Raw genomic sequence first — 23,876 nt, forward strand, 5'->3', positions numbered from 1 at the left:
AAACCTAATTTGTAATCTAAATTTAATTTTTAATCTAAACCTAATTTCTAATTGAAACCTCCCCTCTGTCAGTTTGAAGCCCCCCTAAAATCTCCCATTTTCAGGAGGGGGAGACCCTGCTCTCACAGTGCTTTGGGGGCTCCAGCACTGGGATGATCTTTTCCTCCTCCACATTTCAGAATCCCGGGATATTCTGAGCGGGAAGGGACCCACAAGGAGCATCGAGTCCAACTTTAAAGTTCTTCCAGGGGTTGAACCCACAACCTTGGCATTATTAGCACCATCCTCTGAGCTCATTTATCCCAGGGATGTGCACCCAAGACTCCCAGGTTGCAGGTGGGCAATAAAAATAATCCTGTCCTAAGCCTGAGGCTGCTCCTAATCCCCCTCAGCCTTGAAGTTGGGTCCCTCCTGGTGAGGCTGGAGATGCTGTTCAGCAGCCTCAAAAACTAATTAGCACTTGTTTGCTGTGATATAAGGGAGAAAATTCAAAGTGGTGCTGATATGGCTGCACTTAATTTATAATAATGGACATTTTAAACACCAAGAGCAACACAACAGCTTTGTTCTGACTTGGAACAAGCCAGGGGAAGGCAGCAATGCCTCAAATGCTGCAAAGACTGAGCTACAAAGAGCAATATTATAAATATTTTAGAGAAGCTGCAACAATCCCTCTGGTTTTGAAGGCCCCCAGGGAGTTGGAGGGGTACAATAATAAAACTGGCACGTCACATCCCTTCTAAGTCACACCAAGTGGCCTCATCAGAGCTGATGTGGGAATTCCAGTGGGAATTTGGGCTGTGGCATCTCTCAAACAAGGGGCTCTCTGCCCTTCAGAGGATGGAGAGTAAAACCTGCTTTGGGTCTCAGAAGAGTTAAATGTTAAACCAGGTTTAAACCTAAACCCCACAGGTCCTGGGAGGCTGATCCAGGAGTCACATCTCTCCCTCTCCAGCTCTCCTGCCCGTGGGAGATCAGCTCCAGAGTCCTTCCTCCCATCAGGAATCTCTGTCCCAGACTTCAGCACTTCTCCAGGAACTCCAGCTCCACGTCTGAGGTGTTCCCTGGGTGACCTGGCTCCCTGGGGGCAACTATTGCTCCTGTTGTTTTCCTCTCCCACTCACCTCTCTCCTTTAGGGATAAATCCAGGATAAATCCCTGTTGCTCAGGCTCTTTCTCCAGCATTCCCAGGCAGGTCAAACAGGACTCAGACTCTGCCTCCAGCTCTGGGCTTCCAGAAGGACATGGAGCTGTTGGAGACAGTCCAGAGGAAGCATCAGGATGATCTGAGGGATGGAGGAAAGGCTGGGAGAGCTGGGATTGTTCAGCCTGGAGAAGAGAAGCTTTTTGGGGGGACCTGATTGTGACCCTCCAGGGCCTGTAGGAGCAACAGGAAAGATGGAGAGAGACTGTTTCCAAGGGATGGAGGGACAGGACGAAGGGGAATGGCTTCAAAGTGACAGAGAGGAGGTTTAGATGGATATTGGGAAGGAATCCTTCCCTGGGAGGGTGGGCAGGCCCTGGCACAGGTTGCCCAGAGAAGCTGTGGCTGCCCCTGGATCCCTGGAAGTGTCCAAGGCCAGCTTGGAGCAACCTGGGCTAGTGGAAGGTGTCCCTGCCCATGGCAGGGGGTGGAATGGGATGATCTTTAAGGTCTCTTCCAACCCAAATCATTCCATGATTCCATTAAATGTCCCAGGTGCAGGAGCTCCCAGCTCACACTCAGCCTGCAGCTCACCCCATTGACTCCTCACTCCCTGAGCTGCCAGTGGTGCCCGAATTCCCTATTTCCATTGCACTTCCTGACATCCCATAATCAGAAAGTGCAGATCCCACATCCCACACACACACAGAGCAGTTAGGATTGAACCTAAACCCCACAGGTCCTGGGAGGCTGATCCAGGAATCACATCTCTCCCTCTCCAGCTCGTGGGAGATCAGCTCCAGAGTCCTTCCTCCCATCAGGAATCTCTGTCCCAGACTTCAGCCCTTCTCCAGGAACTCCAACTCCCCGGGAAAATCCCCCTCCCAAGCCCTCCACGTGCCCTCAGCACGTGGAAACAAAGCTGCCCCTTTGTTCTCCAGTGAATTGTTCAAGGTTGAACCTGCTCAGCCCAAGCTCTCTCCCTGTTAAAATGATAAAACTGAACTGATACAACACACACACAAAAAAGGAAGATTATTGTGGAGAGCAACTTAAAGCTGATGCCTCTCCAGAGATAACAATTATGTCTCCCACATGATGAGAGTAGAGCTACAATAGGAGCACTCAGGCTGGAGCAATTTGGAATTTCTTGGGTTCTCCAGGTAGTTAATTTCTAATTTTTTTTTTTTAACAGGGCTTCTGTTAAATTGTACTGCAGTGGAATTATTTTTTTTTAAATTATTCTTAAATAAAAAGGAGAAAAAAAGAGAAAAAAGCCAATGCTCCCAAGGTTTTCAGCAGTGTGTGGTTCAGAGCACACCCAGCTCTATCAGGCAATTAACTGAGGTGGAATCTTTGCCATCCTCCTCGGAAATTGGGGCAAAAGTAATTAACAATGGATGCTCATTTACAGCAGCTAAAAAGCTGCTTGATTGACAGGCTGGGAAGAATGGCAGAGCCTTCAGCACAACTCCAGGGAAGGGGAAAGGCAAGGAAAGGGTTTCATCCAAGAAAAAATCATAAACCAGCCTTCCAGCTCCGTCAGGACACCCAGAGCAGGCGCCAGGGATTTTTTTCCCCATTTCTTCTAAATTTCACATTAATTATCTTTAACTGGCCACCTCCCCTTCACCTCAAACGTTGATATCTGAAGGATACACTGATACAGCCCCTGGAACTGGGGAGTTCAGCTGTTTCTGCCTCCCCAGAACGAGAAAAAAACAAAAGTAAACTCTCCTGCAGTCGTAATTTTGCAGCAGGAATTACCCCTCCTTTAAGCATTTTTCCTCTTTTTAACCACTTTTTCACTTTTCATCTTCCAAGTCAAGAATGTCAAGCCTGGTCAAGGAGTTAGAGCATTATGTTCTCCAAGCCAGACTTTAGATTTCCACCAGGAAACCCTCATTTTCCACCAGGAACCCCTTTATTTTCCACCAGGAAACCCTGATCAGCCCTGGGCTTGACTGAACTTCCCGGGGAGGTTCTTAAGAAAACATCACCCCCATTTTATTGTGCTCAAAAACCTGTCTTCCTACTCCTGTGAAACATAAAGCCCAAATGCAAAAAAAAAAATCCCAGCCCTTTCAGGCCGAGGATTGCCAAAATAAATAAGATTTAAAAGGTTTCCAGTCAGCAGGATGTGCTTTGTTAGGACTGGGAAAGCCCCAGGGCTGGTTTAGGGCAGGAATAACCGTGTTTTGTAAAGCCAGAAGGGCACAAAGACAACACCCAACCAGAGAGGTTGAACCCCAAAAGTCCAAGGGAAGCAGGGAAATTTTGGGAGTAGGATTTTCCTCAGAAATCAGCCCATTCCAGGCAGGATTTTCCTCAGAAATCAGCCCATTCCAGGCAGGATTTTCCTCAGAAATCAGCCCATTTTGGGCAGTCTGGGAGGGAAAAGAGCACTGCTGAGTTTAACCACTGGTGTTTCAGAGCATCCCCTCCCTGTTTCCCTGCATTCTGCCCTCGCTGCCTGGATTATTTTGGCAACTCAGGAAGTCCAACAGGAATCCCAAATTCCCAAGGAGGGAGGGAAGGGAAAGGGGGGAAAACAAAAATGAAAAAATCACTTTTAAAAACGATTCATAAATCAGATGAATTCATAAACCTTCCCAAACCCCAGGCCATAATCTTAGTTTCAATTGCTAAGAAATTGTCCTGATTATCCCAATTCCTGGCACCTTTGTCCCTGTTAGTCCTGATTATCCCAATTCCTGGCACCTTTGTCCCTGTTAAGGGCTTCTTTTAGAGTTTTCTTGCTCCTTCTGCTCTCTGAAGGAGACTGAGGAAAACACATACTCACGTGAAAATTGTCATTTACCAAAGGTAAAGTTGAGTTCCTACAGGTTAAGGCCATCACAGGTGGCTTTTTGAGGGTTTTAAGGTGTGAAAATATAATTTCTCCAACACAGCCTGACCATCCCTCTGTAAAACTGGGCAGGAACAGTCACCAAACTGTTTCCTTGTTTATTTTAGCTTCAGTTCTGGTGGAAGTAACAAGCCAGATGAGCTGCAACCACGATCTGCTTTGGGTGCTAATGTTGCTCCCTTCATTCTGTGCTTAAAAAGGAAACACATGAATGAGCTCCACAGCCATTAAAATAATATTTAAAAAAAAAAAAAAGCTCAAATATGTTTATTTTGGCACACAGTTAAAAATATACAAATACATTAAATATCAGGGATCATTAAAGCCAATGTTTTAGAACACATCTGGGTGTGCATTATTATTTTCCAGGGAGATGGGGAACCAAACCACCACGTTATATATTTAATTTGACAGTGCAAACAAACTGTTTGGAGCAGGAATTCACTGGGTTAGGCAGCAACAACAACAGCTGAACAGCTCCTGAAACACAGAAAACTGTACAAATCTCTGCTGGAGTTAAAAGGCTGGGTGTAAGAGAGGTGAGAAAAACAGAATGAGAGCTTTAGACACTCGACATGAAACCAAGTTACAACGTGCACTCAAGGAGAAAGAGGGTTCAGACAGTCCAGTGACCTGATCCTGCAATAATTTCTGGGTAAAAAGAATATATCAGCAACCAAGCAACACAAGAATGCACTGCCACGGACAGGTTCACAAATTCCCTGCTTCCAAAGGTGCAGTTCCTTGGCATTATTTGCATAGTTACTCCTTTTCCCAAGCAATCAGGAAAATATTCAGCAACTAAGTTCAGGGAAAAGCTCTGTGACCTCTAAGACATGATTTCTGGGAAAATCTCAGCAGCACGAAGACAAAAAGACATTGAAATGACAGAGACAAAAGTGCCACCTCCTGAACCTCTGGAACTTGGGAGCATCCCAAATATAAATGTATAAAGCACATTTCCCATGGAAAGCTGACGGCTCTCAAAATGCCATTACCTGTCCAGTAGGTCAATAATTTGATTTATCATCATCATAGAAAGATAATGTGAAGTTTCAGGCTTTTTTTTTTATTTTTTTGGGTTTTGGCACAGGAACCTCTTAATGATTTTTTTTTTTTTTAATCCCTGTAGATTTTACAAGGATCTCCTTACCTGTGAGGGGAAGATCCAAAAGCACTGAAACTTCCAGAAAATGGGTCTATTCCAGAAGATAAATTTATCTGCTCCCACCTCAGTTCTCCTCTTGGAAGAAGGTTTTAAACCCCAGAGAAGAGGGAACGTGGATCACAAGTTCTGGGCTCTCCATATGGGTGACACGTCAGATCAAGACAATTTTGTTCTCATTTTCCCCAAAAAAAGAGAACCAACTGTTCCAGTTCCCATTCCTGCCAGGGGATGCTGAGGAAAAGCTTCCAAAGGATTTATTTTAGGAGCACAGAGCCAGAATGGAGTGGCAGCTCCACCAAAAGAGGCAACAGCAACACAGGTAGGTGGGGAGGCACAGGCTGCATAGATAGAACTCACAGAAGGTGACAGTGACACTTCCACCACTTCAGCAACCTCTTTTTTTCCCCCTCATTTCCCATCTCATGCCCGTCCCAGTATGCCCAGGATGTGTTCACATGGTAACAGTCACCCCTGCCAGGAAAAGAACTTGGGAAGGAGAAGCCAGGCAGGAAAAAAAAGTGATTTTACAGCTCCTTTAATTCCCTGCAGGAGCGACTCCTCAGGCACATGGAGAGGGCAGGAACAAATCCAGAGTGGGAAAGGGGGGGTTTAGGCTGGTGTTGGAACAAGGAAATCCCCACTGAGCTCTGTCCTAAGGTGCTGGCCTGAACATCTCAGGTGTGTTAGTGAAGGGCTCGACCAAAGAAACCCCTTTATTGCATTGGCAGAAGTTCCCCTGACCTCTCCAGCTCATCCCAACCCTCACTGACAACTGTCCTGCAGGAATTTTGGGCTCCCAGGTTGTCCCAGCAGGGACAGACTTTGCAGCCTCTCGTTTACAAACCCCCAGCAAACAGCACTGAGCTGAAATCAGCTGAAAAAACTTCCCCCCAGAATTCCCCCCCTTGGGATTGGGCCCACATTGACCATGGCCTTCCAAAGCACCAGGAGCAGCAGGATCAGGAGGGTGGCTCCACAGTCACAGTTAAACTCAGGCTCAGCTGTGGCAGAAGATGCTCCACAGGCACCATTTTTTTGCTTCCAAAGGATTCTGCATGTTAATTATTGTTATCTTGTTAAAGGAGTGGCACTTAAGTGTTCCCATCTACAAGTGGCTCCCTTCCTCAAATCCACAGCCTTGAGTAATCCCAGGATTTTGGGTTGGCCTGCAGCACTGAGCCAGCCAGCCCTGGGGACACAGGGACACGTCACAGCACAGGGAGAAGAACTTGCCAGAACAGAGAGAGTGTTCCAAAGAAAGGCAGATTCTTTAAAGGTTTCAAACACAGCACCTGCAGGAGAGAAAGGAGCCCCCAGAGCTGGAATAGTGCATTGCAGAGGAGTTCCTGGGACTGGGTGTCACCTCCAGCAGCTCATCCCCGGGAGGACGTTTGGCACAAACCCTCGGACGCGGGAATTCGGTTTCTGGTCGGGGTCAGCTGCTTGCAACGTTTTCCTGGCACTTCAGTGGGTTCAGAAAAAGGTTCTTTGACACCACAAATGGTGAAGGTCCTCTGTCAGGAGGGAAGGTTAAACATTGCTGACCCTGGTTTCGGAGGAGGAGATGATGGCAGCAGACGTGGAGGTGACCAGGGACCGTTCCCGGCGGACGTATCGCGGCTTCCGAACTGAAAGGCACAGAAACATCGTCAGCACCTGCTCAGGAACGTGCCTTTATCCCTAATTTCCTCCTGGAAAGGGTGGTCAGGCACTGGAAGGGGCTGCCCAGGGAGGTGGTGGAGTCCCAATCCCTGGAGGTGTCCCAGGATGTGGCACTCAGTGCTCCGGGCTGGGGGACAAGGTGGGGATGGGGCACAGGGTGGGCTCTGATCTTGGAGCTCTTTTCCAACCTCAGTGATCCTGTGAATTCCTAATTCCTCAGTGATCAAGATAATTCTGGACTTCAAAAAACCCCCAACAAAACCAGACCACAAAAAAAAAAACCCTACACAGAGCTGTCACAGCAAAAGGCCACAAATCAACTTTTTAAATGAGCTCCCAATGGCCCAGAAAACCAGATGCTCAGGATAAACTGGCACTCCTATTATTTTATTATTCCTATTATTTTAAGTGTTTACAGTACATGGAGCTTTCCATTTTCAGCCCTAAAACTCCCTGACAACTGGACTTCCTCAGATGGATAAATTAAAGGCAAAGAAGCCAAGACTTTCCAGGAGCAGCACTGTCAGTTTAACAGCCAGCCCGAGCCTGGAACACATCTCAAAACATCTAAAAGTTAAAGAACTGCATTAAAAAAAAATTCAATTTTAATCATACCATCCTGATTAGACGAAATCTTCCCTGAGAAATTAATTTCTGCAGGTATTAAACATCACACCTTGCCCAAAAGAGCCCAAAATACCAAAAAAACCCCAAAATAGAGTGTTCCAAGCAGTCTATGTAAAGCTGTTTTTCAAGAAGCTGAGAAATTTTCAAACCAGCAAGGCTGAAAATGAGCCAACCTGGCATTGTCAGGAGGAATCTAATCCTGAAAATAAACCCCAGACTGAATAATTTACTTATGAAAAAATAGTGCATCTCCTTGTAAGACTCCTCTCTGTGAGGACAGAGCAGTGGAAGATCTATTTTAGGAGCTGTCACAGATCTATTTTCACATCAAGTGCTCCATCACTCCTGGTGCCTGTGTTAATTAAAGCAATCAATCCCATCCAAAAAGGCCTCACTGGGCAGATCTCATTGGATTTCTGTCCCCACCACAGATTCCACCGGTTGTAAAGCAGCTTTATAAATGGTTATTTTGATATATTGCTGGGTGTTCTCAGCATTCCCACTCGGAGGAGAGAAGTTTCCCTGCTTTTTAGCATCCCAGGCAGCAGTTCCTCACCTGAAGAAGCTGGGGGAGGTATCATGGATGCCTGCAGAGAACAGGAGAACCATCATGTCAAACAAAGCACCTTTTCACAGTCTTTCATTCCAAAAAAACCCCCCAAAAACCCACAGCAACATTTCAGAGTTTCAGTATTTACTGGGTATGGTTTTTCTTGGGAAAAACAATCACTCAGTAGAAGCCAGAAATCCAGATGGTCTGTATTCATCTTCACCTCAGTTTGGACAAATAACCCCCAAAACATCTTTTCTATTTATTTCAGTCTCACCCATCAGATTAAGGAGCTCATTAACGAGCTGCTAAAATTTAAATTATTGTGTGGTTGATGCTTTATTTGCTTGTTCCTGTTGGAAGAAGAGAATTTACTTACTGTTTCACTAGGCTGGAGAACAGATGCTAAAAGAGAGAGAAAGAGAGAGATTAACCCTCATTAATCTAAAAGGCTGGAACTGTTGTTTTTCCAAAAATACACTCATGCATGGAATAGTTTTATGGCTAAAAAAAGAAAAGAGTTTTGTCACAAAACCCCACCAAAGCAGAGCAGGACAGTCAGAAAATCCATCAGGGGAACACACTGGGTGCAGGACTCTCTTCAAAATTTGAGATAAAGGGTTGTAAAGTCTTCAAGAGGGACTTATTTTGCTTCCAAAGGAGGAAACCTCAGCAGCCCCTTTGACAGGGAAAAATGTCACTTGGAGCCAGGAAAAAATAAAAGGACAAATAAAACTGTGAACCCCTTTAGCCAGAGGGGTGATAATCATCCTCCAGACAGAAGGGAAGCTGAGAATCAGCCAGGGGAATGTTTGTTAAGGTTTTCCCCCCCTCAGAGAAGGACATTAATGCTTTATCCTGCTGGATCAGGGGGAATTATCAGCCCAAAAGAGGGAAGTCAGACCATAGTCACTGAAGCATCAGAGGTCTGGTGTCCTGCCAGCTTAGAAATGTCATAAACCAGCTCCTGAGCCCCAAAAAACTGAAGGAGAACCTGGTGCTGACTAAATTTCCTTGAAAAGGCAACTCAGAGATCTCAACCCTTCAAGGATATTATGGGTTCTTGATCAGTTCAGACTCAGAGAGTCACTGGAGTGAAATTTGATATCAAATGATAGCACATTCAATCAAGCAAAGTTCATTTAGGGATTTAATAGACAGTGGACAATCTTACCTTTGTTCCTTCTGTAGAAAATGTTGGGGAGTTTATTGGCACGTTTGAGGTAGAAGAAAGAAGCAACAGAGAGAATCAGGAACAAACTGATGAAAAATGTCCCTAAGATGAGGGAAGCTGCCACTTCTGGGCCCCCTGTGCAAAAAAAACCACATTATAAAGAGAGAGAAAACACTGTTATTCATCAGAAATCCCTTCTAATAAAAGGGTTAAACAACAGATAAAAGACCAACTTCCTGCTACTCATTCTCTGCTTGAGAAGTCCACGTTCTGAAGGGCAATAAATGCCTCAAATTGAGAATATAGACACAAAAAGATGAATTAGGAAGGGATCAGCAGCTCCCCTGTTCACCAGGGCTGTTGAGCTTTGCCTTCTGGGAAACACTGAACCAACTCTAACACTTAAATCACTTTATCCAGTCTCTTGCTGCCGAAATATTCTCAATTTTTGTTCTTCTTCCCAGTGTCCAAGTGTTTTTAGGAGCTTAAACTGTGATAAAACCAACCAAGAGAAAGGCTCAGTGAGATGTAGATGTGTCACATGTTTCCTCACCCCTAAAAACCCCAAAATCTTGCAGCATAAACGTTCAAAACTCAGTTTTTTGGTTTCATAAACCAGCTCAAGCTGCACCAGAAAATCCCTTGTAGATCCCAAGGGGAAAGAACCATTCAGCAAAAGAATTCCCTTAAAATTCAACTCAGATTTATCAGAATCTTTAGAAAAGATTCTTGTTGAGAATAAGGCAGGAAAGGTTAAAACAATTCTACTCCACTTAGAATAAACCCTGTTCGAGAAATAAAAGCTAATAATGAAATAAAACCTGTTTTTACAACTTACTGGTACATGGGGAATAATCACAAAATCATTTACTCACCTATGCTCTGTAGGAAAGGAGTTACAGTGCTTATGTTCATTTGGAAATTCATCCCTCTGCTCCCAGCTGCAATTAAAAAAGAATGTTTTTAAAGGCAGACATAAAAACTACAGATGTGCTGAAAACCTTAGTAAAAGACTATTAACTGCTCAGGAATTATTTGAGGTTATATATGTATAATATTGGAAATACAATTTGAGGTTGTACAGGAATCCTGATTGAATTTCACTTTATATATATCACTTTTGAATTCTTTTTTGGGAAAAAAAGCAAACAAACATCATCAGAATTTGTCAAATAATAAAAAAGAAAAGAAAAGAATTCACTGCTGCATTTCCCAGGAACTCAAACCAGGTTTCTGAGCTCCTTTCATTAAACTTATTGACAAGGAATTGGATGGTTCTCACCTCTCCAACAAAGCTCAGACACAAAATGAAATCCAGGCTCCTTAATATAGATTTTTTTTTCAAAGAACTCAAGCACAGTCTGAGCTGTTTTGTGCTCTGGAGAGAAATGCTGGCAAACACCCCCAGCAAATGCCTTTTTCTTGTAGTGCAGATGAAAGTTGCCCCCAAATTCAGCCTTCACTGGGTGTCTGCCACTGATCCTGCTTGGAGAGTTTAATCATTTCAGTGTTCAGGACTGTTTCATTTCATCATTTTTATTTCATGCCACATTTGCTTTTGCACAACAAGATTTGGAAGGGTTTTTTCCCCCCCTCATAGAATGATTCCACATCACTCTGCAGCTTCTTTACGCTGAATTTCCAAGTTCCTACAGGTTTTGTTGCACGTTCAAAAGCTCAAAGTCACACCAGGACTTTGGAAAAGTTTAACAAAGGGAGGGGAATAAAAATCTGCAGGATTTGAGGCCTTCTTGGAGAGTCTTTGCTGGGCCAAAGAAGAGATGTCAGGGCTAGAAAAAACCAGAATAAAGGGCTGATAAATGACTCACTAGTTCTGCACTCGCTCAGGTTGTAAACAGAGAAAACAGGCAGGGTTTCATTTTTGCATTTAATGCAGCTGCTGCTTCCATCCTCATTCCATCTCCTGTAACAACCTGCAGGGGAACAGCAGGTCCAGAGGCATGAAAACCACAAAAGCAACACTGGAGGCAATTTTTTTTCCCACTTTTTGGGTTATTTCTTCCCCCAAAGAGGCAGAAATTCCCTCTGCTCTGCTGGTTACAGGCACCTCCTGCTTCCTAATCTATCACAATTATTTGTATTATTCATTTAATTTCATTTCTATTGGATTATTTTCATTTCAAAGCCTTTATTCCAGAAAAAAAGGGGGGCAAAGGAGGGAGAGTTACAAGCAAACAGCTTCCAAAAGGTAATTCCAACCCCACTCCATTCCCTGCTTCATGTGGTGGAGTTTGCAGCAAGATGGGAAATGCCTAAAAAATTATAAGTAACATTCAAGAATGCTAAAAAAAAAAAAAAAAAGAGTCATTTTACTTTTTAGAGGTCACAGAAACAAAATTTAATGATATTTTTAATATATATAATATTGGAAATACAACAGGCAGGGACAACATGCCAAGAACCAGAAAGGGAGGGAAAAATGCTGGAAGTTAAAATCCAAATCCTGCCCTAATAAAGTTTTTTTTTCTTCCTGTTGCTGGTTAAAAATCCAGTTCTGGAAGAGCCTGGAGCCAAAAATTGGTATCAATTATCCCCTAAGGCAAAACCATTGGTAAGGTGCTGATTCCAAACCATTTTCCTTCGAGGTTTGATGCCCCAAAAATCATAAATTACAGCTGATATTTCATCTGAGCACAAGGGAAAGGCAAAGACTTTCTGGAGTAAAAACTTTGATGTGACACCAAAGGTATTGGGAGAGTCTCAGATCACAGGAAGATTTCAGAGAATCCCACAATTTGGAGGCAATTGTTTATACCATAGCTAATGATACCTGTTTCTGAGATCATTTAGAAGCAGAAATTAATGTATTAAATGAAGCAACTGTTAGAGGAGTTAATGAAGTTTGGCTTAAAACACCCAAAGAACCACCCCAGGGTGGAGCCCAATTTTCAAGTCACTAATTCTCTTGTTCCTGTGGGCTCTGGAGCCATTTTTCCTGCTTTTACTCCCAGATTTGAAATAAAATGGCATTAAAAAAGGACCACCTTTCACTGACAAAAGAAGATTTTAACTCCATTTAGGAGAAAACAACTTCAGGCACAGGGCAGGAGGAAGAATGAGGCTTTTTGTGTCAGCAAAACCATTGAAATGGTTCTTAAGGCTGCCTTAAATACACATTACAGCATTTTGGGCTTTTTATGCTGATTATATGGGCTTTTAGGGCTTTCAAGCATTTCCAGCAGCTCTTACATAATCCAAGTGCACATTAAATAAATAAAAAGAAATAAAGAATAACCTCATCAATAATATTTTATTCCCTTTTAGCCATGAAAGGACAATATTTGTGAGTCATGAGCAGCATTAGCTCGTGTGTGTTAGAGGAAGGAAGACTTTGATGTGTGCATGCATTCATTATTTTGTTTTTACTCCCCAATTAATCAGGTACTTTGGTGTTAATTAATAAAAAAAAATTTAAAAAATGGGAATTTTTTATCCCTGGAAGTGCCCAAGGCCAGGTTGGAACAAGCTGGGATGGTGGAAGGTGTCCCTGCTCGTGGCAGGGGGTGGGACTGGATGAGCTTTAAGGTCTTTTCCCACTCAAACCAGGGGAATAATAAAATAATAAAAATAATAAAATCATGATTCCATGATTTTATTAAGCAACAACAACTTATACCTGGACTGCACTGGTTGGTTGCTGGACAGGAGCTGTTGGAATCCAACACATCCACACAACATTCTGGTTCTGACACCTGAGAAAAGAAATCACAGGGTGTTTCCCACCTTTATTAAAAGGCTTCATCAACAGTAATTAATTCATTATCTCCAGGGGACAGAGAGGAACAAGCAGCAACTCAGTTAAAATTTAAGCTTTTCTTTCTGCATGAAGCAGTTTTTCAAGGAGAGAACCCACTGGAAGCTGCTCCTTAATAACTGAAATAAAGCACACTGTGCTTGTGACAGTGGGAAAAGCCTCCAAAAACTGCTTTAGAAATATAATTGATAAAGTCACCAGTGAAGGAGAGTTCAGAGGGGGAGTTCTGCTTCCCACAGCTCCACAAACAGGGAAAAACTGTTGGCAAAATGACTGAATATTCCAAGTGATGACAACACCTCAGAGCAACCCAGCACAACTGCAAGAGCTTCTGCCTTCAATATTTAATATAAAAGAAAAACTCCACGTACCCTGCAGGCATGGAGCTTATTTTTATTTGTTTATATAAAAGCCAGCTTCCAAATGATTTACAAATTACAGCAAGCTGGGACACAAAGCTCAGAGAGAAATGGTTGGTGGGAACACTGTGGTTCTTTTGAGAGATATTAATAACATCTCCCAGAGGCTTGAGTTTATCCACACTCTGAACCTGCACAAAAAGCCACTAAACTTCCAAATCAGTCTTAAAAAAGTCAAAAGTAACGAGAGCTGCCCTAAATTCAGCCATAGAAGTGACTTAAATATAACTAATATACAACAGCAAATATTACTGTGCTTCTCAGCCAACACCATCAAGTGGGAAGGTGACAGAGATCAAAGTTCTCAGTTAAACAGTTAAAAATGAAATTAGCAGGGTGATTCCACACTGGAAAAAAACAGAAGATTTATAGATAAAATGCCCAAGACCAGTTTCTTCCAAAGGTTTGTTGGTTGAACCCTCCTTCAAGCAGAATTTTATGCTTCTGTGACTTGAAGCTTCAGAGCTCCTCAGTCGTTTGCAAAGTTAACTTTTGGGTACCCGTGGTTTGGTTGATTATTTATTTGCAGTCAAACTGTCAAGCAGCTTAAAAAGTGGGGTTTTTTGATCATCAGGGTGTTTTTTGGGAGGCTTTAGGAGTTCCATCCCTACATGCACATGGGCCAGGGAGAATTCCCTGCTTTAAAAGGCAACCAGAGCAAACCGAGCCACTGGAAAAGTGGCACTTAATGCTCATTTTAGAGCAGTACAGGTAATTTCTGCTGAATTAAACAGCTTTCTAGAAACTGCAGCAGGAAAGGAAAATAATCCTTCTGGTTTTAGAGGACCTGGGAAGACAAAACCCACCAAGCACCTACCGAGTTTGGCGTGGATTTGCTGGCAACTTCTGCCACCAGTCGTGTTAGGAGAAGGACATATGGCACCTCCATGCCCAGGAAAGACACAGGTCTAAATAAAACCAGGGAAAAATGACTGATTAAGGACACAGAAGTTCTGCTTTGCCCTTGTTAAGGAGCTTTTGCCCACGCACATCCCTTTTATTGGAGGTAAATTTAAATTAAACACAAGGTGGGGGGGGGAAGAAGGACTTACCTGGGTTTGAGATTTGCTTTTGAGACATTCAGAATTTCCCCTCCAGCTGCAGAAGGGCAGGTTTCTGGCTGTGGCAGAGCTGGGGTTGCTAAGAAACAAGGAGCCTTATCAGCCTGTTCCAAACTGGGCCATGCAGAGACGATTCCACACCCAGGATCTGGAAAAAACAAATAAAAAATCGATGGGATTGCAAGGAGCAGTTCCTGCCTGGCACCACCAGGGATAACCCCCAGTCAGGGGCTCCACGTGGACTGGGATGGACTGGGAGCAGCACAGGGCACCCAGGAGAGGCAGCACTGCACTTCATTCCTCTCCCCTGGCAGCATTAACGAGCTCTGAGGCGTTAATGAAGTTAATAAATTGTATTTCTGAGCTGCCTGAGAAACGACCTTCTGAGTTTAAACAGAATATTTCGGTCAGTCTGCACCAAGCCTTGGGTTTTTCCCTCCTCAAACTGCCACGTGACTCCCCCCAGGGCCGTGTTTCTGGCTTTAAATGTTTGGTTACAATAAAGAAACGTGTCAATAAAGAAATGTAAAGTACAAATAAATCAATAAAGGACTGTTTGGTTGAAAATCAAAGGGCCACATCCCGTTTGAACTGCAGGGTGAGCCCCACCCTGTGTCAATACAGAAATCTGCCTGTTCTCTGCTCCAGACAGTGCTGGGCTCAGAAGCCTGGATTTAGGAAAAAGAGTCTTATTTGAGATAAAAACCAGCAGCCTGGATTTAGGAAAAAGAGTCTTTCTTATTTGAGATAAAAACCAGCAACCTGGATTTAGGAAAAAATCATCTTCCTCCTTAGAAATCAAACCTGGGGACAGAGAAGAGCCTCAAACCAGAGCAAAGTGAGGAAAAAAAAAAGCCTCCAACTGTCAGGGAAAACTCCTTTAGTGACTCATTTCACCAACTGAAATTTGTTACTATTTTTGTTCAATACAAACCCACTGGCTGTGTTTGAAATTCCTGTATCATGACCCTTGGCAAGTTGGGGTTTTTTTTCTGAAGAACAAAAATCACTCAGCAGTTCCTATGATTAATTTCCGGGTGGTTTTGGGGTTTTTTTGTTGGTTTTTTTTTTCCTTAAATCACTTCCAAAGAGCTTCAAACTTCAAAATAAGATTAGTTCAGCTTGCTGGGAAAACTTATTATTATCCTCTGGTATCAGTGAAAGCTCCAAGATCAAGGGCTGAAAATCCTGAAAACCACACTCCAGCCTTGCTGCTCCAACTAATTCCTAATCTGGGAATTAGAGCAGGAAAACTTGCACTGTCCTGACCCTTCCAATTGAAGAAAAATAATGTTAATTATGTTCTGTTTGTTATTAAAATTAATATTATTCATATTAAAATTCATATTAAAATTCATATTATATATATAATTCTTCTAGTTAGATATTACTATATATTATTATTCTAGTTTTCTATTATAGTAATAAAAATATATATTATTATTAGGCTGCTCATTTTTCCTGGCTGATTGAGAATCCACCAGGATGTGAAGAACTAATTCTGGGGCTTGAATAGAAATATTATATAAATATATATAAATATAAAAAATATAAATATATAAAATAAAAATATATATAAATATAAATGTATAAAATATAAATGTATAAAATATAAATGTATAAAATATAAATGTATAAAATACAAATGTATAAAATACAAATGTATAAAATACAAATGTATAAAATACAAATGTATAAAATACAAATGTATAAATTACAAATGTATAAATATAAATGTATAAATATAAATGTATAAATATAAATGTATAAATATAAATATATAAATATATAAATATAAATATATAAATATAAATATATAAATATAAATATATAAATATAAATATATAAATATATAAATATAAATATATAAATATAAATATATAAATATAAATATATAAATATAAATATATAAATATAAATATATAAATATAAATATATAAATATAACTATATAAATATTGGTGAACTGATGGGCAGACTTTGGTTCCCAACCCAACCCAGAACATCTGCCCTGCAGCTGTTCCAGCACAAGTGGGACATGGGATCAATCTGCCCTCAAATCATCAGCCAATATTTTTTATTTCCAGCAGAGAGAGACACAATATCTGAGCTTAATATGGATCCACACAGGGTTGGTTTGGCTGGCAAAGGAAAGCTGAGCTGAATAAACTGTTTGAAAGCTCCTAAACCTGAGATAAAAAATGTTATATTTACTCCATTTATATTTTATATATTTCTATTTTATATATTTCTATTTTATATATCTATATTTATATATTTATAGTTATATATTTCTATTTTATATTTTTATATTTACATATTTATAGTTATATATTTCTATTTTTATATTTATATATTTATATTTTATATATTTCTATTTTATATATTTATATATTTTTATATATTTATATTTTATATATTTATATAATATTTCTATTCAAGCCCCAGAATTAGTTCTTCACATCCTGGTGGATTCTCAATCAGCCAGGAAAAATGAGCAGCCTAATAATAATATATATTTTTATTACTATAATATCTAACTAGAATAATAATATATAGTAATATCTAACTAGAAGAATGATATATATATTTTTTAATATATATTATTTATATTATATATTATTATATATAAAATATAATAAAATGAATGTATTTCTATATATTATTTCTATAATATATATTTAATATATTAAATATATATTATATATAAATAGATAATAGATAATATTATATATAAATATATAATAGATAATATTATATACTTATAATATATAAATATAAATATATATTATATATTTATAATATATAATATTATATATGAATATATAATATATATTTAATCTATTAAATATATTTTATATTTAATAGATTATATATTGATATGTTATATATGAATATATATTGTATATGAATATATATTATATATGAATATATATTATATATGAATATATATTATATATGAATATATATATTATATATAATAATATATATAATAATAATATATATAATTCTCTCTGAATGAGGCAGAAATTCAAGCCATGAAGGTCACATTAAATATCTACTTTTTTTTTTTTTGAGGATAATTCCCAGGGAAAAACATCAGACTTCAGCACCTCTATTCTTTAAATGCAACAACATGAAAAACATTATATAGAGTTCCTAAAAGCACAGCTCTTGGAAAGAGCTCGTGACCTCCAAGTCAGGGAGTAAATGGAGGGCAGAATTCCAAGGCAGCAACTTCCAGCAGGGATTTGTGCAGTTCATTGGCCTCACTGCTCAGAACCATGGGAAGAACACGACTCTTTTCCTGCTTCCCAGCCCCAATCAAAGATAAGTGTCGATATTTGAGAGCCTAATTTTAAATTTAGAAGGCAAAAAAAGCCCCAAAGCCTTCCAAGATATTCAATATACGGGGACAGTGGTTGAGAGGAGCTGAAGGTTCAGCTTTGAAATGAAGGATGAGAGCAGCTTGGGAGTAAAAATTGGGAAAAAATTCCTTCTTGGGAGGGTGGGGAGGGCCTGGCAGAGAAACTGGGGCTGCCCCATCCCTGGAAGTGTCCAAGGCCGGGCTGGAAGTGGCTGGAAAAGTGTGGGATGGGCTGAGCTTTAAGGTCCCTCCCAACCCAAACCGTCCCACCATTCCCTCATCCATGAATTTTCTCGGGAATCAAACCCCCACAGCAGAGCTCTTTAGCATAAAGGATGTTTCCCTCTGGATTGTGGGAGAGGGGATAATGCCATGCACGGAGAGGAGCCGGACTGGGAAGTGTTTGTGTTCCGGGAGCCAACGCAGACGCCTCGATGGAAACGAGGATTTCACACCCCGGTTTTCTCAGCTGAACCAAACCTCACATCACTGTCAGCTCCACAACACACACACCAGTGAAACTCAGCCACTCTTCCTCTGGCTGCTTTTAAAAAGGAACACAAACAATTCATCAACACCAAGCACTGGAAGCCTTTTTCCTCCCACTCCTTTAATTTATCTCTTTTGCAGTTTCTGTGTGTCCATGATTTCTGCTGTATTAGCAGGATCTTTCTTGCTTCAAGTGTTGCTGGAGATTTTTTAGTTATTATTTTGAGCAAGGGGATTCCTTCAGGTACCTGGAAAAAGGTGGCAACGAAAAGAAACTTCACCTGAATTTCGGGTGGTTTCATAATTCCCTCAGCACACCAGAGTTTGAAACTGTTCCACACTCAAAGCCTTCTTAATTCTGATGAGCCCTGAATTAATCCTGAGAGCAGGAAAGGTCAAAATGCAGTCTCAGAGGGCTGTAAAAGTTTAAACTCTCACTTACCAGCTCACAGGCACACAGGAGTCCCTCTGCATCTTCCTCAGGGAACCCCAAACCCCCGAGGTTTGTGGTTTAGCTGCTAATTCCTCCCCGACACTGCCACTGTTTCCCAACAAACCTGCAGTGGCAGAACATCAGACAGGGAACAGAACAATCTTTTATCAAGTTAAAGCACAAGGAGGACTCGTTTTTCCAGCTTCCTGAACGTGCCCCAGTGAAAAGAACCCCCGTCCTACCCCTCCATCCCCAGGATTATGCAACCAGCAATTAAACCCACACACCTCCTGCTCCAAGGGGATCTACCTTAAGCCAGGCTTTGCTGCAAAAGCTGTTTTTATTTCAAGGCACACCTGCCTTGGGCAAACACTCATTAACACCACCATTTACTGCTGTTACAACAGTTGTTGCAGCCTGAAAAAACCCAGAGCAGGAATGAATATGCTACAGGGAAAGATTGGAAAAAGGGACATATCATAGAATGGTGGAATGGTTTTGGTGGGAAGGGAACTTCCAAGTCATTCAGTCCCATTCAGGGACAGCTTCCACTATCCCAGGGTGTTCCTACCTGGCCTTGGACACTCCCAGGGATGGGGCAGCCAAAGGTTCTTTGGGCAACCTGTGCCAGTGCCACCCTCTGAGTAAATAATTCCTTCCTAATATCCCACCTAACCCTACTCTCTGCCAGTGTGAAGCTGTTCCCCCTTGGGCTGGCGCTCCAGCCCCTGTAAATAGTCCCTCTCCATGTTTTTTGCAGGCACTGGAAGGCCACAATTAGGTCATCCCAGAGCCTCCTCTTCTCCCAGCTGAGCAACCCCAATGTTTGTATGGCCTGTTTAGGGGTTTGGGGGCTTTTTTACTCCAAAAGGGTGCAACAAAAATCAGTGTTATTGAGGCGTGTATTGGGTGGAAGTTTAGGGAAAAAAAAAAAAAACAACAAAACGAAAAACCCCCAAAGAAACAAAACCAGTTACACCAATTGCCCACAACCCCAAAAATCTCAGGTTGAGAAAAAAATCCTGTTAAAACTGACTTGGTTTTTTAGGAAATAAAGTATCCAGAGTTTTAGCGGGTGATGAGAAGGAGGGGATTCGTTCCCAAACGCACCAGGAGCCAGCGAGGGGCGACTCTCCCCATCTTCACCCTCATCCCAAACCACCTCCGCCCTCCCCAGCCAGAGCATCGGGTGGGGGCTTTTCCCCCCAGGAATTCGCCCCCTTCGGCAAACCCAATCCCACCCCGGCACCCTGCGAACAATGGGGCACCGCCCGGGGCTCTCCGCCCGCCCCGGGGGTCACCTCCCGTGCCCGCTCCCGCCTCCTCCTCTTCCTCCCCCTCCTCACCTGCAGTCTCACCTGAGCCCCCACCGCGGCAGCACCGCCGAGGTTCCCGTTCGTACCCCCCGCCCTCCGCCGGCGCCCTGCCCGCCGCTCCCGCTACCCCCTGGGAGTTGTAGTCCCGCGGCCACCGCCCGTCGCCCTACTTCCCTTAGAGGGCCCTCCGCTTCGAACTACAACTCCCAGAAGCCCCCGCGGCTCGCTCCACCTGTGCCCCGCTCCCCGCAGGTAAATGCGCTCGCTCGGCCCTTCGCGCGGCGCCGCGGAGCATGATGGGAGAGCGAGTCCCGCGCCGCGGGCGGGACGCGGGGGCGGCGAGGCGCTGGACTACAACTCCCGGCGTGCCTTGCGAGGGCGCCGCCATTTTAAGCGTTGCTTGGCAACGCTGACGCGGCGGAAGGCAGGAGGTGGCGGGGCCTGTGAGCCCGCAAATCCTGAAAATCCAGGGAATCCCGGGAAAGGAGGGATCAGGCTGCCCAGATGTGGATGCCCCATCCCTAAAAGTGTTCAAGGCCAAGTTGGATGGAGCTCGGAGCAACCTGGTCCGGTGCAAGGTGTCCCTGCCCGTCACAGAGGGCTGAAATGAAGTGGTCTTTAAAGTCCTTTCCAATCCAAACCATTCCATGATTTTATAAGGGAAGCCTTGAGAAAGACAGGAGCATCACCCTGCCTGTCACTTACTCAGCCCCCTCTCCCAGTTACCAACTGCTGCTGGAATTTTCCAGCAGAAAGGGCAGGACAAATCCTGCAAATCTCTCAGGAAAACTAAGACTCGAAACAAAAGGCAAAATCAAAGTTCCACTTCTGACCCAAAATCTTCACTTTCACTCAAGTTTCCTCCTCTTGAAGAGGAGAATTAAAACTTGTTCCAAGTCTGAGGCATCAGTACATCTTGTGACGAGCTTAAAATAAAGATATCACAGACAATGCCTGACATCAGCTGGGGAAAGATCTCTGTTCTATAAAACGGGGCTTTTAAAAAAGATTTTGGCATATTTAAATTCTTTCAAAGTTTCTGGACCACATATAGAAATATTTTATCCGGGAAGGAAGAAACTGCAGTAATAAGAATAAAAATACTCACCAAGACAATTCCTGTGCAGTTTTGCTGAGCGTTTATATAACTGTGCAGATGAGCATGAAATGCAACTCTTCACAAATCTTCTACTGCAAAAAAAAAAGGTGTTTTACTGGGGTTCTTCTTTCCCAAAGCAGGTGAAATGTTTCAGAGCAGAACCCCAGAGAAAGACTGAGCGCTGTTTATTCTCAAGGCTGAGGAAATCGGCAGGAAACAACTTTTCCCTGGAGTTTGGATACAGAGTTTCTCCCCCGAATTTGGGATTTGTGATATAATTCAACGCTTTAATTCAACTCACTCCTTTGCTCGAGAGAGATGAAAGTGGGTGGACAGACTTTGCTTTCTGCTCTTTGTGGCACCCACTGAACACAAAATGATAAATACACAGAGCAGAAAGTGCTGAAGCTGCAGGAGAATTATCATAATTGGGTTCATTTGCTGCTACCCGGAGCTGGAAGTTGCAGCATTTGCACATTAACAGAGCACTTAACGCAATTCTGAAAAGCCTTTTGAATTCAAAGAGTCGCTGGGTGCAAAGACACACACACAAATTACGCCGTGACAAAGTATTTGGAGTTAAAAAGCGCTGTTTCATCTCAATGCAAAACTCATCCTTATCTCTTCTCGAATTAAACCTCCCCCCTTTTATTCTGCTCACGAGCTGTAAAATCCTGCGATGACTTCAGAGCCAGGAAAATACATTTATCTCCTCCTTTTCTCAGCTGTGCTTTGCTTGATTCCGTAAATGCGTCGCTTGAAATTTGTTGTGCAGCTCTTTAAGATTTTTGGGATCTCTTCCCAACCCCGTCCACATTCCACAAAACAGGACAATGACAGCACGGCTGGAATTTTTCTTGCCTGATGCATTCAGCCCCTGGAAGAGTTTGTGGTTTCAATCCTGTGGATAGTTTAGGGCTTGACACACAAATTTATGACATTTCCCATAACCAGTTACACTGTAAAACTCAGCATCCTCCTCCCCAACACGTGCAGGACAAGATTTGCTGCTTCCAAGTTTATGGATGAGGAAAGAAAGGGGAAAAATGGTGAGATTTGAATTTAGAGTCCACAAACATCTTAATTTACGAGGCAACAAGTCCTGCACGTGGAGAGACAAAACTAGGATTTTTTTAGTTGTTTTATATTCTAGGTGTTTTCTTTTTTTTTTTTTTTAAAACTGTTTTATTTTTATTTTTTATATTTGTAAATTTTTCTATTCATAATATAAAAATTCTATTTATAATTTTATTATTCTGAATTATGTTTCTATAGAATTTATGTATATAAAATTCAGAATTGTATTATTCCGAACTATTATATTATTATTATTATGTTATTATTAAATTGTTATATATTATTATATCATTATATATTATATATTAATATAATATATATAATATATATGGTATATATTATATATTATATATTATTATTAAATTGTTATATATTATTATATCATTATATATTATATATTAATATAATATATTCTATATATGTATATATAATATATTATATATCATATATTTTGTATATCATATATTTGTATATAATTATTATATATTATATATTATTGTATTATATATTATTAAATTATTTTATTATTAAAATATTGTATTATTATTATTTTATTATTCTGAATTATTATATTTATAATTCAGAAGGCAGCACTGCTGTGAGATAAAACTGCTGGGGAGCAATGGGAAGTACTGGCAAAATAAATGAATAAATATAATAAATATAATAAATATAATAAATATAATAAATATAATAAATATAATAAATATAATAAATATAATAAATATAATAAATATCTTTCTGGCTGCTCCCCCAGTTTTTGCCACTGCAGCTCTAAACCCCAAGTGCAGCCCTTCAAAAGGAAGTTGTTGCTCAAAACCACGGATTTTACCTGAATAAAAGAGAAAAATCAGTGGGAAATGTGGTTCAAAGAGCTTTTCCCAGGCTGAGGGAGGGGGGGAAAAACAAGAGATAAAAAAGTTTCATGGTGAGAAAAAGTTCAATCCACTACAACAATTAATAAAATCAGTGAAACAGTTTCAAAATGTGTCAACTCTACGTTATTTCAAAATAATAATTCAGTCTTCCTGGTGGAATTTTTCCTTCCTGAGGTTTTCTCTCCCATGTCCAGGCAGCTCTTCCAAGGGATGTTGGCACAAAAGGTGTCAAAATGAATCAGGGAATCAGAATATCCTGAAGCTGGAAGGGACCCACTGAGATCATCAAAGGATTAATTAACATTCCTTTTGTAGACAGGGAATTACAAATTACTTCCAAATAAACAAAACAACTGTTATTGTGTGTTACTAATTACAGATCTAATTATCAGCTCCATGCCAGGCTGTGGGGAAGGAAAAAAAAACCCTATTTTTGCTCATATTATCCTTTTTCTCTGCAGGGTAATTCCAGAATATCTGTGTGATAGGAACCTCTGCAGAGGAATTTATTGATCTTTAAGGTCCTTCCCAACCCAAATCATTCCAGGATTTTTAATTTTCCACTCTGGAATTCCTTCTCTTCACCTGGAATGACCCTAAATGACATCACCTCAATTATTCAGGTTTCTCTTCACTGGGATCCCATTGTCAGTTGATTCCATATTGATGCTTCCCAAGGTTTGATCCCAGCAGGAATGGGAAGGTTTAAACCTTTTCCTCTCTCCAATCAATAATAAAAGGTAGATTTGCATTAATTATGGAAAAGCTC

At 41.3% G+C, this 23,876-nt stretch overlaps 1 protein-coding gene across 6 annotated transcripts; it reads right to left on the reverse strand.

The window, feature by feature from the left end:
* Positions 1–6,430: 6,430 nt before the first annotated feature.
* C22H1orf159 (chromosome 22 C1orf159 homolog) lies at positions 6,431–21,448 on the reverse strand. Of its 6 annotated transcripts, none has more exons than XM_064678441.1 (12): positions 20,084–20,184; positions 19,047–19,154; positions 18,747–18,861; positions 14,441–14,597; positions 14,206–14,296; positions 12,832–12,907; positions 11,024–11,128; positions 10,070–10,135; positions 9,195–9,329; positions 8,400–8,425; positions 8,027–8,057; positions 6,431–6,809 (listed from the first exon to the last, which is right to left on the reverse strand). In XM_064678441.1, the coding sequence occupies exons 5-12, from the start codon at positions 14,275–14,277 to the stop codon at positions 6,712–6,714; spliced, it is 609 nt and encodes a 202-aa protein (XP_064534511.1). In that variant the 5' UTR covers positions 14,278–14,296; positions 14,441–14,597; positions 18,747–18,861; positions 19,047–19,154; positions 20,084–20,184; the 3' UTR covers positions 6,431–6,711. The 6 variants fall into 6 exon arrangements, with proteins under 6 accessions (XP_064534511.1, XP_064534513.1, XP_064534512.1 ...); XM_064678443.1 differs by having other exon boundaries at positions 19,025–19,154; XM_064678442.1 differs by having other exon boundaries at positions 20,096–20,179.
* Between the last annotated feature and the right edge of the window lie 2,428 nt (positions 21,449–23,876).

The sequence above is a fragment of the Pseudopipra pipra genome, chromosome 22, assembly GCF_036250125.1.
Source record: "Pseudopipra pipra isolate bDixPip1 chromosome 22, bDixPip1.hap1, whole genome shotgun sequence".
Taxonomy (NCBI): domain Eukaryota; kingdom Metazoa; phylum Chordata; class Aves; order Passeriformes; family Pipridae; genus Pseudopipra; species Pseudopipra pipra.

Excerpts from the sequence above, each read along its gene's own strand:
- C22H1orf159 (XM_064678445.1), bottom strand. The coding sequence starts at position 14,277 with ATGGAGGTGCCATATGTCCTTCTCCTAACACGACTGGTGGCAGAAGTT. Across the intron at positions 8,058-8,399 it reads TTCTCCAGCCTAGTGAAACA|GCATCCATGATACCTCCCCC; the intron begins GTAAGTAAATTC and ends TGTTCTCTGCAG. Across the intron at positions 6,810-8,026 it reads ACCTCCCCCAGCTTCTTCAG|TTCGGAAGCCGCGATACGTC; the intron begins GTGAGGAACTGC and ends TGTGCCTTTCAG.